At 38.5% G+C, this 13,666-nt stretch overlaps 1 protein-coding gene across 2 annotated transcripts in view; it reads left to right on the top strand.

The window, feature by feature from the left end:
• Nucleotides 1-13,666, top strand: part of Kif24 (kinesin family member 24) — a 51,240-nt gene that overhangs the window by 5,458 nt on the left and 32,116 nt on the right. For both annotated transcript variants that reach the window (XM_048365037.1, XM_048364949.1), the window contains exon 2: nt 10,290-10,929. In XM_048365037.1, the coding sequence (XP_048220994.1) occupies nt 10,316-10,929 (614 nt within the window). In that variant the 5' untranslated portion in view covers nt 10,290-10,315. The remainder of the gene's footprint in view (nt 1-10,289; nt 10,930-13,666) is intronic.

Genomic DNA, 13,666 nt, shown 5'->3' with positions numbered 1-13,666 from the left:
CACCCTCAGTACTAGAAAAAACAAAATTAATTTTTAAAATTATTCACTGTTTTTTCTTTTGGAAATAATTCTTGGTGGCAACTTGTTTCCAGAGGGGCACAACCCTGACTGACTGAAAGAATTTACATCATCTTGGTAATTTATAAAATTTTTATAATAGTTACTTTTCCAGTTAGACACATGAGAAATAATGTTGAAAATATTTTATGACTGCATAGTGGCAAAAATCTGCAAGGGATAACTTCCTGAGGCTTGATTAGATCAAGATTTTAAAAATAAACTACTGAACTTAAACCTAACATTCAGTTACCACCTGTTCCTAGGGATTCTTTCAAAATAAAACTTATACATTTAGAGAGTAGTAATATTTACACTGTTTTAAGATCTGGGTTCAACAATTTTGTTTATTTTTAGGTGATTGTGCCTAAGCATTTCAGAATAAACCTATTATGAGCCTCTTGAAGGGAATTGCAGTAATTGCATTAGCTAAGTATTAGCTACTTAACCATAAATGAATTTGAAATTATTGTTTTCAGTTCCAAACAGAAACAGTCTTTCAAACTACTTTAAAAAATGAGAATAACACAGATTGTTGATATCCCCCAATCTAAACCTTAAGAATTCCACTATGTATCATATATTCTAATTCCTTTGCAGCTGTTGTTTTAAACAGTTGTCTCTAGTCATCTGTCTTCAGTGGAGATCAGTAGTCTATAGATAGAATAATCCCTGAAGTTTGAAATAACTAAAACCATGTAAAGAGAAACTGTATTGAATTTTCAACTTTTAATCTGCCTCTGATAATTACTGATTTCTTGTGCCTAATGTGGGGTACAGAAACATTTTAATAAAAATGATCAAGAATGTTGGATTTATGTTGTATCTGGGTTTTTGTTGTTGTTTGGTTTGGGGGGGGTGGGCAGTTGTCAGGGTTTCATCATGTAACAAAGGCTGGCTTCAAACTCACCATGCTCCTGTCTCAGTCTCCCAGAGTACTGGGATTGCAGGATTATACTACCCCAACCCAGCTTATTATGTAACACTGTTTCTGATTATTTTAGTGTACCCAGTGACTTTGAGGGTAATCCCTTAAGAGTCATTTATGCTATTATGACAGGCATTTGGAAAACAAACAGGTTTAAGGGCTGGAATATAAGGCTTAGTGGTAGAGTACTTGTCTAGCATGCATAAAGTCAACGGTTTGATTCCTCAGTACCACATACATAGAAAAAGCCAGAAGTGGTACTGTGTGGCTCAAGTGGTAGAGTGCTAGCTTTGAGCAAAAGAAGCTCAGGGACAGTACCCAGGCCCTGAGTTCGAGCCCCAGGACTGGGGGGGAGGGAGGAAGGATGGAAGGGAGGAAGAGAGGAAAGAAAAGAAACAGGTTTAACTTTATATTTTAATTTTAAATTAAAAAAACTTAAAACCATAGTCACTGTTCCCTTCTAATTTATCTACTACTTTTATCCTTTTTTTTTGGCCAGTCCTGGGCCTTGGACTCAGGGCCTGAGCACTGTCCCTGGCTTCTTTTTGCTCAAGGCCAAGCACTCTGCCACTTGAGCCATAGCACCACTTCTGGCTGTTTTCTATATATGTGGTGCTGGGGAATCGAACCCAGGGCTTCATGTATATGAGGAAAACACTCTTGCCACTAGGCCATATTCCCAGCCCTCTTATACTTTTTATTTTCTGCTTGAGGAATCTAAAAATGTATTCTCTATATACATTAATGCTGGGATTTGAACTCAGTTCCAGGCTGGTTTTGAACTACAGTCCTCAGATCCAGCCTCCTGAATAGCTAGGATTATAGGCGTAAGCCATGGGCACTTGGCTTCATTTTAGTTTTTTGTTTTTGTTTTTGTTTTTGTTTTTTTTGGCCAGTCCTGGGCCTTGGACTCAGGGCCTGAGCACTGTCCCTGGCTTCCTTTTGCTCAAGGCTAGCACTCTGCCACTTGAGCCACAGCGCCACTTCTGGCCGTTTTCTGTATATGTGGTGCTGGGGAATCGAACCCAGGGCCTCATGTATACGAGGCAAGCACTCTTGCCACTAGGCCATATCCCCAGCCCCCTTCATTTTGTTTTTGATAACTATAGAGTTGAATATTTTAGGGGAAGAGATTTTTCACTTTTAGATGCATCTAAAATTTAATGGTAGAACTTTTTCTAAAGTGATAAAAATATTCTAAGATTAGATTGTGGTGATTGATGGTTTCTCAACTCTGAATGAACTAAAAGTTATAGAATTGTATGCTTTAGTTGGATATTTTATAGTATATGAGTTATATCTCAATAAAGTTCATAAAATTAATGATATTTTAGAAACCATGATTGGGCCTTTTACTCTATTTTCTTTATGATAATTTAAGCATTTGGGATGTTGTATGAATTAAACTAAAAAATTTGAATGCCTTAGAACTTGAGCTATTTTCTCTGATTTTTGTGATTGTCAAAAAATTCATAGATCTTGTATTTAGAGGTTTATTCTTTCTGAGTGTACTGGAAAAGTGATCTACTACTTGAGTGCTTTTTGTTTTGAAGATAATATTTTGTCAACTTTGCTTCTGCTGACCTCCAACTCATGATTCCCCTTTTTCTATCTTCTAACTTCAGACTCTCCATCTATCTGCCTAAGCTGTATGAACTACCTTACCTGACTTAGAATCATAACACAGATCACAACTCTTTTAGTTGTATAACCATAAGCAAAGTCATTTTAGTTTCTGTTTTTCTTCTCTTAGAAGATGCTATGTTGATGGAATAAGATATTTATGTAAAACTTAGAAAAGTGTAAATTATTCCATACTAATTTCATATTGCCTTATTCAGTACTCTGTTACTGCGCCTGGCATGTAGGAAGTGTTATTACCTAACTTATTAGAAACAAATAGATGTACCTTATCACAGATTTCCTTCTTATTTTTTTAAGATTGAAGGAATTAAGATTTTAAGATTGAAGGAATTTTGTGATATGTATATTTTCTTTATCCATTCACCAGTGAACATGGGAGTGTATACATCTCTTCAGAATATTGATTTTTACATTTGTTGGGTATATATCCAGTAGTGGGTTTGCTGAATCATGTGATTTAATTTTTAATGTTTTTTGTGTTAATTACAGGGGCTTGAACTCAAGGCTTCACATTATCACTTGGCTTTTTCACTAATTCTAGCACTCTACCACTTGAGTCACTTCTCCAGATCCAGCTGTTTCTAATTAATTAAAGATTGAAGTCTTGGATTTGTCTGACTAGAGTCACTTCAGACTATGATTCTCAGATCTCAGCTTCCTGGGTGACTAAGAGTATGAGTGTCGGGGCTGGGAATATGGCCTAGTGGTAAAGTGCTTACCCTGTATACAGGAAGCCCTGGGTTCGATTCCTCAGCACCACATATATACGAAAAGCCAGAGGTGATGCTGTGGCTCAAGTGGTAGAGTGCTAGCCTTGAGCAAAAAGAAGCCAGGGACAGTGCTCAGGCCCTGAGTTCAAGACCCAGGACTGGCAAAAAAAAAAAAAAAAGACTATGAGTGTTTTACACCACCAGCATCTGGCATATTTTTAATTCATGCTGTTTTCTATAATGGTTGTATTAATTTACATTCCCACCAATAATGTATCAGAGTTCAGTTTTTTCCCTATTGTTACCAGTGCTTATCGTTTTTATACTAGTCACTGAGATGAGATGCTATTTCAGCAAGATTTTGGTTTATAGTTCTCTGAGGATTAGTGATGTTGAACATTTTTTTCATATGCCTGTTGTTTGTTCTTCAGACACAGGATTTGACCATGTTGCCTAAGCTGGCCTTGGCTCAAACAATTCCTTGCTTCTGCTCCTGAGTAGCTAGGACTAAAGGGGTGTCACTGTGTCCAGCTTTGTGTGTGTGCCTGTCCTGGGGCTCGAACTCAGGGCAAAGGGACTGCCCCTGAGCTGTTTGCTCAAGGCTCAGTCTCTATTAACTTGAGCAACAGGGCCTCTTCTGGTTTTTTGGTAGTTAATTGAAGCTAAGAGTCTCATGGGCTTTCCTGTCTGGGACGGCTTCAAACCATGTTTGTTAGATCTCAATCTCCTGAATATCTAGGATTACAGGTGTGAGCCACTGGTGCCAGCTTCTTAAGTTCATTTTGATTTGCTTTGTGTATAATGAAAGATTCCAGTGTAGTTTTATTCTTCTGCATATGAAAACCCCATTTTCCATCACCATTTATTGAAAAGGCACATTCTCAATGCACATTCTTAGCACCTTTATGGAAGATCATTTGACTGTAAATGCATAGGTTTACTTCTAAGCTCTCTGTTCCATTCTATTCTGTTCTCTTCTGTCAGCCCGCATGACTCTTTTATGCTAATTCTTTGCTATTTGGTTTCAGTAGCTTTGTAGTATATTTTAAGTCAGTTAATATAATGCTGTTTGTTCTTTTTGATCAAAATGTTTTTAGCTATTTGTGGATTTTTGTGACTCCACATGAATATTGTGGGATTTTTTTCTAGTTCTGTAAAGAAAGTCATTTGTGTTTTGATTGTAATTATATTGTTGCATGTTCTACTTAACCAATTATTTTGCTGATGCTGCTTTTTTTTTTTTTTTTTTTTTTTTTTTTTTTTTTTTTTTTGCCATTCTTAGGGCTTGGACTCAGGGCCTGAGCACTGTCCCTGGCTGCTTTTGTTCAAGGCTAGCACTCTACCACTTGAGCCACAGCATCTATTTCTGTCTTTTTCTGTGTATGTGGTGCTAAAGAATTGACCCAGGGCTTCACACATGCTAGGCGAGCACTCTACCACTAAGTCACATTCCCAGCACTTATTTTGCTTTTTTTTTTTTTTTTTTGCCAGTCCTGGGCCTTGGACTCAGGGCCTGAGCACTGTCCCTGGCTTCTTTTTGCTCAAGGCTAGCACTCTGCCACTTGAGCCACAGCACCACTTCTGGCCGTTTTCTATATATGTGGTGCTGGGGAATCAAACCCAGGGCTTCATGAATACGAGGCAAGCACTCTTGCCACTAGGCCATGTCCCCAGCCCCTTCTTTTGCTTCTTATTGTATCATTCTACCTTTGTGTGGAGGAGCCCCATTTATAACCTTAGACTTAAAATGTGACAAAAGTGTCAGTAGTAAATTCTTAGCTCCAATGAGTAAGGCACAAGAAATAAAATGGAAATTACTCAATTCATCTTTCAAATTTTCAAGCTTCTGTATTGGGTTTGAGCTCAGGGCCTTGTGCTTGAGCCATGCCCTTAACAGTGCTTCTGGTCCTTTTTTTTAATGCTATTGGGGATCAAATCTAGAATATTTCACTCTTGCCACTAGGCCATATTCCCAGCCATAAATCTAGAACATTTCACTTGCTAAGCATGTAGTCTGTTGCTGATACACTCTGCCCAGGCATTTGTAATTTTCACATAAATCAGTGAAGTAAAACTATGAACAAAGGACTGGGAATATGGCCTAGTGGCAAGAGTGCTTGCCTTGTTTTTTTTTTTTTTTTTTTTTTTTTTTTTTGGTGGGGGGCAGTCCTGGGGCTTGGACTCAGGGCCTGAGCACTGTCCCTGGCTTCTTTTTGCTCAAGGCTAGCACTCTGCCACTTGAGCCACAGCGCCACTTCTGGCTGTTTTCTGTATATGTGGTGCTGGGGAATTGAACCCAGGGTCTCATGTATACGAGGCAAGCACTCTTTCCACTAGGCCATATCCCCAGCCCTGAGTGCTTGCCTTGAGTCCAGGCCCTGAGTCCAAGCCCCAGGACTGGCAAAAAAAAAAAACAAAAAAAAAACAAACAAAACTATGAACAACTGGGGAAAGTTTTCTAAGTTCTTAGGTCTATTTCCCCCAAAAGCTAGTATTTGCTTTGTTTTATTGTTTTTCATGGCTTTGGGATGTGGTTCAAGTTTTTTGGTGTTTTTTTTTTAAGTTCCTAGACTGATTCTAATATTCAGGAGGAGGGGCTAGACTTTTGTGAAAAGGAAAATGGTACAAAGAAACATTAAATGTTGAAGTAGGGCTGGGAATGTGGCCTAGTGGTAGAGTGCTTGCCTAGCATGCATGAAGTCCTGGGTTCGATTTCTGGGTACCACATAAACAGAAAAAAACAGAAGTGGTGCTGTGGCTCAATGGTAGAGTGCTAGCCTTGAGCAAAAGAAGCTCAGAGGGGCTGGGGATATGGCCTAGTGGCAAGAGTGCTTGCCTCGTATACATGAGGCCCTAGGTTCAATTCCCCAGCACCACATATACAGAAAATGGCCAGAAGTGGCGCTGTGGCTCAAGTGGCAGAGTGCTAGCCTTGAGCAAAAAGAAGCCAGGGACAGTGCTCAGGCCCTGAGTCCAAGCCCCAGGACTGGCCAAAAATAAAATTAAAAAAAAAAAAAAAGCTCAGAGACAGCACCCAGGTGCTGAGTTCATACCCTAGGACTGGCAAAAATAAATAAATAAAAATTTAAAGTAGAACAACATAGGTGAATTGTAGAACCTAGAAATGTGGTGTGTCTTCCAGATTATGTTAGGAGCATGTTAGGGTCTGCTTTAACCTGACTATTACAAAATTTCTGCTACCTATGGTATTGTGTGATATCTAAGCATTTCAAAATGATCATTAAGTCTTGTAGCTTCTGATTAAGGGCTTAAGTTGGGGCCATAATTGTTAGAGCTGATTTAGCAATGGTTGGTATGTCACCAAGAGAATGTGTGTGTGAAACCCAGGACTTTGTAAGCCTATGGAAAATGAGAAGACTGCATAAATAGCACTTGTGGCTTGCTCCTGTGGGTTAGGCTGAGCCAAATAGAGAATGCAGCTGCTTAGAAATAGCTTAAAACAACCCAAAACATTGAAGGCTTGTTCTCTTCTAGATTCTGTGCGAGGTTGTAAAAGATAGCAGAAATACAGAAATTGCAATAGCAGTAGTAATAACCACCAATATTTATAGAGCCCTAGGTATGTACCAGACATTATGCTGGTTTTATAACTATTTTTAAGGGCTTTAGCAAGTATTTTCTCATTGAATACTAGCCCTAAGAACTATAGGGACCCTGTTACATTCTTACTTTGCAGATGAGAAAAATCAGCTTTAGCAATGTTAAGTAACTTGCCAAATGCCACACATTTACTTCCTCCTTAGGATTGTATAGGAGTTAACCAATACTGTACCTAGTATGTATTATTTTGCTCAATAAATACCAGTTGCTATAACATTTTTTCCCCAGTCCTGGGGCTTGAACTCGGCACCTGCATACATTCCCTGGCTTCTTTTTGCTCAAAGCTATCACTCTACCTCTTGAGCCACAGCACCACTTACAGCTTTTTCTGTTTATGTGGTGCTGAGGAATTGAACCCAGGGCTTCATGCACGCTAGGCCAAGCACTCTACCGCTAAGCCATATTCTCAGCCCCACATTCTCAGCTATAATATTATTGAAGCACAGAAAAATACCACTATTCTCTGCTAAGCCCATTTCTTTCACAGTAGAAAAATATAAATAGTGTCTATTCTGGGAAACATGTATTCTAGGTAGAAGAAACAGTAGGAAAAGAATTTGGTGGTCTGGTTTAGTTACTACCTAAGGTACCACGAGGTAAAATAAGAATTTGAGAGCTGGGTACTGGTAGCTCCAAACCTGTAATCCTAGCTACTCAGGAGGCTGAGATCTGAGGATCATGATTGAAAGTCAGCCCCGGCAGGAAAGTCTGTGAGACTCTTATTTCCAATTAACCACCAGAAAATCAGACATAGTGCTGTGGCTCACAGTGGTAAAGTGCTAGCCTGAGCAAAGAGCTCAGGAACAGGGCCCAGGCTCCAAGTTCAAGCCCATGACCAACCAAAAAGCAAAAATTAAAAAAAAAAAAAAAGAATTTGAGAGATCAAAGAAAACTTCATATTTGGGGGAAAGCTATTAAGCTATTTTGAAAAGATGGACTAGGTAGAGGGAGCAGGAGACCTTTGAAGCAAAGGTACTACTATTTAATTTTATTATTTATTACTATTATTATTTATGTGTGAGTGTTTGTATGTGTACCAGTACTGGGGCTTGAAATCAAGGCATGGGCCCTGTCCCTTAGCTTTTTTGCTTAAGGCTGGCAATCTACCACCTGAGCCACAGCTCCACTTCTGGCTTTTTTGGTATTTAACTGGAGATAAGAATCATGTGGACTTTTCTGCCCAGATTGGCTTGAAACTGCAATCCTCTGATCTTAGCCTCCTGAGTAGCTAGGATTATAGGTGTAAGTTTCCAGTGTTTGATGACTATTATTTATTTTTTAAGTGGTCAACATTTAAAAGGCACTGGTGGCTGGGTGTAGCTGTTCATGCCTTTAATCCTAGCTACGGGAGAGGCAGAGACCAGGAGGATCTCAAATGAAGGCCAGCTCAGGCATAAACTGAAAACCCGTTTCAATCAGTAGAAGTTAGACATCCTGGTGTGAGCCTTTCATCACAGCTATGTGAGAAGCTGAAGTAGTAGGATCATGACCCAGGCTAGCCCTGGCATAAACACCAAACACTACTCAGAAAATAAAAGCAAAAAGGTCTGGGAATGTGGCTCAAATGTTAGATTACCTACCTAGCAAACACAAGGACCTGTGTTCAAACCTAGTGTATAGCTTAGGTATACTGTATTTCCTCCAAAGTTACTTATTCATAGCTCCTTGGTTATCTTTATTTTCCTGCCTTCAACTCTGTTTCTCTTAGAAAATGAAAACAAGTTTTATCAGTAGGTAAATAAATTTTGAGAATTTTGAACTATAAAACCATTTTTTTTTTTTGGTCAGTCCTGGGCCTTGGACTCAGGGCCTGAGCACTGTCCCTGGCTTCTTCCCGCTCAAGGCTAGCACTCTGCCACTTGAGCCACAGCGCCGCTTCTGGCCGTTTTCTGTATATGTGGTGCTGGGGAATTGAACCTATGGCCTCGTGTATCCGAGGCAGGCACTCTTGCCACTAGGCTATATCCCCAGCCCAGTATATAAAACCATTTTTTAAAGTAGAATTTTAAAAACATTCTTATGAACTTGAACTTGACTCAGTGATAATAGAGAATTACCCAGCACCCTGCCTTTAATAATAGACTAATATCATGTGTTATTACCACTTCATCTGTTGGTATTTAATTAAATATCTTTGTTGTTGTTGTTTGTCAGATGTGGAGCTTGAACTTTGGGCCTGGGTGCTGTCTCTGAGCTCTTCAGCTCAAGGCTAGTTAGTGCTCTACCACTTGAGCCATAGTGCTACTTCTGGTTTTCTGGTAGTTAATTGGAGATAAGAGTCTCATAGGGGCTGGGAATGTGGCATCATGGTAGAGTACTTGCTTAGCATGCATGAAGTCCTGGGTTCGATTCCTCAGCACCAAAGTGGTGCTGTGGCTCAAGTGGTAGAGTGCTGCTAGCCTTCAGCAAAAAGAAGCCAGGGACAGTGCTCAGGCCTCCAGTTCAAGCCCCAGGACTGGCAAATAAAAATAAAAATTAAAAAAAAAAAGTCTCACAGACTTTTCTGCCCCGGCTGGCTTTGAACTATGATCCTCAGATCTCAGCCTTTTGAGTACAGGCATGAGCAACAGGTGCCCATCTAATTAAATATCTTGAGTTAAGTTGTTAAGCACTTCAATGTACAACCATTTGAAACTTTGACTATAGTATTAATTTTCTAGGTAAACTATTTGACTCAGATTCTGTATAGTAGATATGGATGACTACCTTTTAGAATGAAATGGAATACTGACTTAGTTCATTTTGAATTGATGTTTTAAAAAAGGTTTAATTAACTTTTGCCAGTATTTAGCAGCTACAAATGTGATTTCCTCCAAGTGGTATTAGTTTCTAATCCTTTGTGGTCTGCTGTTTTATTCTGCTTTCTATTCTGAAACAGTTCTTAACCTTTGCTCATTAATCATGGGAAGCAGTTGTGCAACATGCCTTGATATTAAGTTGAACATCTAAAATTAGTCCTGCTACAATCACTGGTTGAGAACAAGGCTTCAGTAGTTTATACCATTTGTTAGTAGACATTGCAAGGTTAGAAGGAACTCCCAAGAAATAAGTAAGTGCTTTATGTTATGTGTATGTCCATGTACCTTTTTATGTAATTAAGGAATTGCTTCTTAATAAGTAGATGAACAAATAACATGCTATTACAGGTTCTTCATATGCTATATAAAACATCTTTGCTCATATACTATGCTGTTTAATAAAGCATTTAAGAAGAAAAAAATACATTGAAAAGTTTTCTTTATGTTTTCTGCAGGTTTGTTTCATATTTTAGTTATTTAAAGGAACAATGCTCTATTTTAAGTGAATGGCTTTTTTCTCTCTCTCTTCAGCTTTTATAAAAAAATTATTCACAAAAATGGCATCCTGGTTGTATGAATGTCTTTGTGAAGCTGAACTTGGACAGTATTATCCTCATTTTACTGCCCTTGGACTTCAGAAAATAGATGAATTAGCCAAAGTTACAATGAAAGACTACTCTAAATTGGGGGTCCATAACATGAACGACCGCAAACGTCTCTTCCAACTCATCAAAATCATTAAGATTATGCAGGAGGAAGATAAAGCTGACAGTAGTCCAGAGCCTCCTCTTCAGACAAGCAACCTGTGTATCAAGCCTCAGGAATTGAGACCTGGCCCTCGAAGACAGTTGCATTTTGATTCTCCTGATGACAACAAAGACAGAACTGCTAGCAATGCAATGAACAGTTTATTGGATTTCTCTGCAGATGAGCAGAAGTCCACTTACCTGGAAGTGCCAGAACACATGCTACCACATGATTCCCAGTATCATTCAGAAATAAGAGCTCTCCATGACATGGCTTCTGATTCCTATGTGCAGATAGAAACTAACACTGCAGTCTTTTCATCAAATCACTTCTCTCCAATACTAGGAAATTGTGATTTTCCCGTTATTCAAAGAGTCTCTCATGTTTCAGGGTATAACTATGGAATTCCTCATTCTTGTATCAGGTAATTTTTTAATACCTTTTTTTTTTTTTTGAGGGAAAGTAGCCTCAAGACAGGGGCAGGCCTATTTTTCATTACTTGAGAAAAGCAGCTACTTATTTACAGTAAATGATCATAATCTAGAAGTGATAGTAACAGCTTTAACAGCTGTTTGTATCAATAACAGAAATATCTAGATGGGGATAAATTAATGAAGAATTAGAATTTTCCATGTGGGAGAAAGATTATATTTTTCATGTACATCACACAGCCCTTACTGGGCAGAATCTGTTGTCACTCCTATAGCATACCTATTTCTACTTATTTATTATAGCATAAAATACTATAGCTAGAGTATTCCTGAAAGTCATACATGATCTTCTACAATAGACTAAATACATAAATAAAGCACAAGATCTTTTTTCTATCCTTGTCAGCTTGAACTCAAAACCTGACACTGTACCTGAGCTCTTTTGCTCAAGGCTAGCACCCTACCACTTTGAACCACTGCTCCACTTCCTGTTCTCTAGTAGTTAATTGGAGATAAGAGTCTCACAGACTTTCCAGTCCAGGCTGGTTTTGAATTGTGATCCTCAGATCTCAGCCTCCTGAGTAGCTAGGATTACAGGCATGAACCTCCAGTGCCCAGCTAAGCACAGGATTTTCTTAAGGATATCAGACTCATGTAAACTCACCAGAAGACTTACAACTTACTTAGAAACAAAGAGCAGGTAGTAAAGGTAGTTAAATTAAGTAGGTCTTTGGAACATATCTGGGGTTTGAGTCTTTTTTTTTTTTTTGAAACTCCAAAAAACAGACCAATTATTCTATGACCATGAAAGCCAGGATAGTATTATCCTGGCAGTTACCTCCATGAAAGGGCACTTTATAAAAAGTACTATAGTTTTTTTTTAACAACACTTAAAAAATCTAAATTAGAGTTATGACTAAACAAAAATACCATTTTATATTATTTAATACCTTCATGGATAGAATGCATATTTTAGGTTAAATATTGCAATTACATTTATTTGACAAATATTAAGTGGGTTTGGCTGTAGATATAAAGATAATTAGGATACCTGAAGGCTCCTAGATATTAGGAGCAAGCTGAATGGAATGACAGATCTAAACTAGTATGTTTCCTGGTATAGTTTTGCACACCTACAAATCCCAGTACTCAAGAGGCTGAGGCAGTAGGATCATGGTTTCCAGGCTAGCCTGGGCTACAAAGTGAGACACTGACTTAAAAAGCAAAATGTTTTTGAAACTCATGGTTTTTAGGAGAAGAATATCAATTTCCTTTTTTATCCTTTAAACTTAAAAACCATATAGGCCTTTTGTCCATATGACTCATCCTAGGGTTCCTATATAATTTTTGAAAGGACCAGTTGAGTGGTGGGACATACCTATAATATCAGTACTTTAAAGGAGGGTTGCAACTTTGGGGCCACAGGAAGACCCTACTACAAAACAACCAAAAAATTTTTAAAGGGCTAAATGGGGGTGGGGGGGCAGGAGGGTTGCTGGGGTTTGAACTTTGAACTAAAGGGGCTTGTACTTGCCAGGTAGACACTCTACAACTTAAGTTGAGCCATTCCTCAGTGGAGAACTAAACATTTTCTGGCCTCTTTGATTAGCTTCATGTGAGTAGGTTACTAATAATAAGTAGACCTTTTCACCCAAAACCTTTGTTGAGATAATGAGCTAAAACATTATTTTTCCCTTATGAAAAATTAAAAATATACGAGAGAGTAGGATACTGACCCCCCACATGCCAGCCAGTTTTAATAATTATCAGTATTTTCCCATACTTCAAAATGACACATTTTAAAATGTGCCCAATATTTTGGTTAAGCAAAACATGATTTACAAGTAGCCTTAAAAATAGTGCTTTGTGTATTATATTAGAACTTTTAGGGCTGGGGATATGGCCCAGTGGCAAGAGTGCTTGCCTCGTATACATGAAGCCCTGGGTTCAATTCTCCAGCACCACATATAGAAAATGGCCAGAAGTGGCGCTGTGGCTCAAGTGGCTGAGTGCTAGCCTTGAGCAAAAAGACGCCAGGGACAGTGCTCAGGCCCTGAGTTCAAGCCCCAGGACTGGCAAAAAAAAAAAAAAAAAGAAAAAGACATTTTATTTGCTTTTCATTAATTAAGATCCCATCAAAAAATAATTTCCTAGTCAGCTGTGGGGGGGGGGGGCCTCAGTAAATCAGAATTGATATGAAACAGTTGTGTAGTATCTTATGTAAAATCTTCTATAACAAGCTTTTTAGAGGCTGTCAAGCAAATTCTAATGTGTAAAGGAGGGAATAATTGGCCTTGGCTAAGGTGCATGGAACAAAAGTATTCTGATAAAAACACTCACTTTCAAGAACCCAGTTTTCTTGTTAGTCTAGTTTAAGTGGCCAGTTACTATATATGTATATATGTAAATACCATTAGACTCAGCAAGTAAACCTGATTCATTTTATATCCCTACCCTAGGAAGGTTTTTTTTTAATGTTGTAATAAGGTTTAATAATTTAATAAAGCCAGTGAAGGAATGTATCTGAAAAAAATCCTTTGAACAATTAATGTACATTTATTTTATTTATTTCCCAGTCCTGGGGCTTGAACTCAGGGCCTGGGCACTATCCCTGGCTTCTTTTTGTTCAAGGCTAGCACTCTGCCATTTGAGCCACAGCACCACTTCCAGCTTTTTCCGTTTATCTGGTACTCAGGAATCGAACCGAAGGCTTCATACATGCTAGGCAAA

The sequence above is a fragment of the Perognathus longimembris genome, chromosome 1 (genome assembly GCF_023159225.1).
Source record: "Perognathus longimembris pacificus isolate PPM17 chromosome 1, ASM2315922v1, whole genome shotgun sequence".
Taxonomy (NCBI): Eukaryota; Metazoa; Chordata; class Mammalia; order Rodentia; family Heteromyidae; genus Perognathus; species Perognathus longimembris.
Note: the sequence above shows the minus strand (reverse complement) of the source record. Positions and strands in the feature narration are given on the sequence as shown.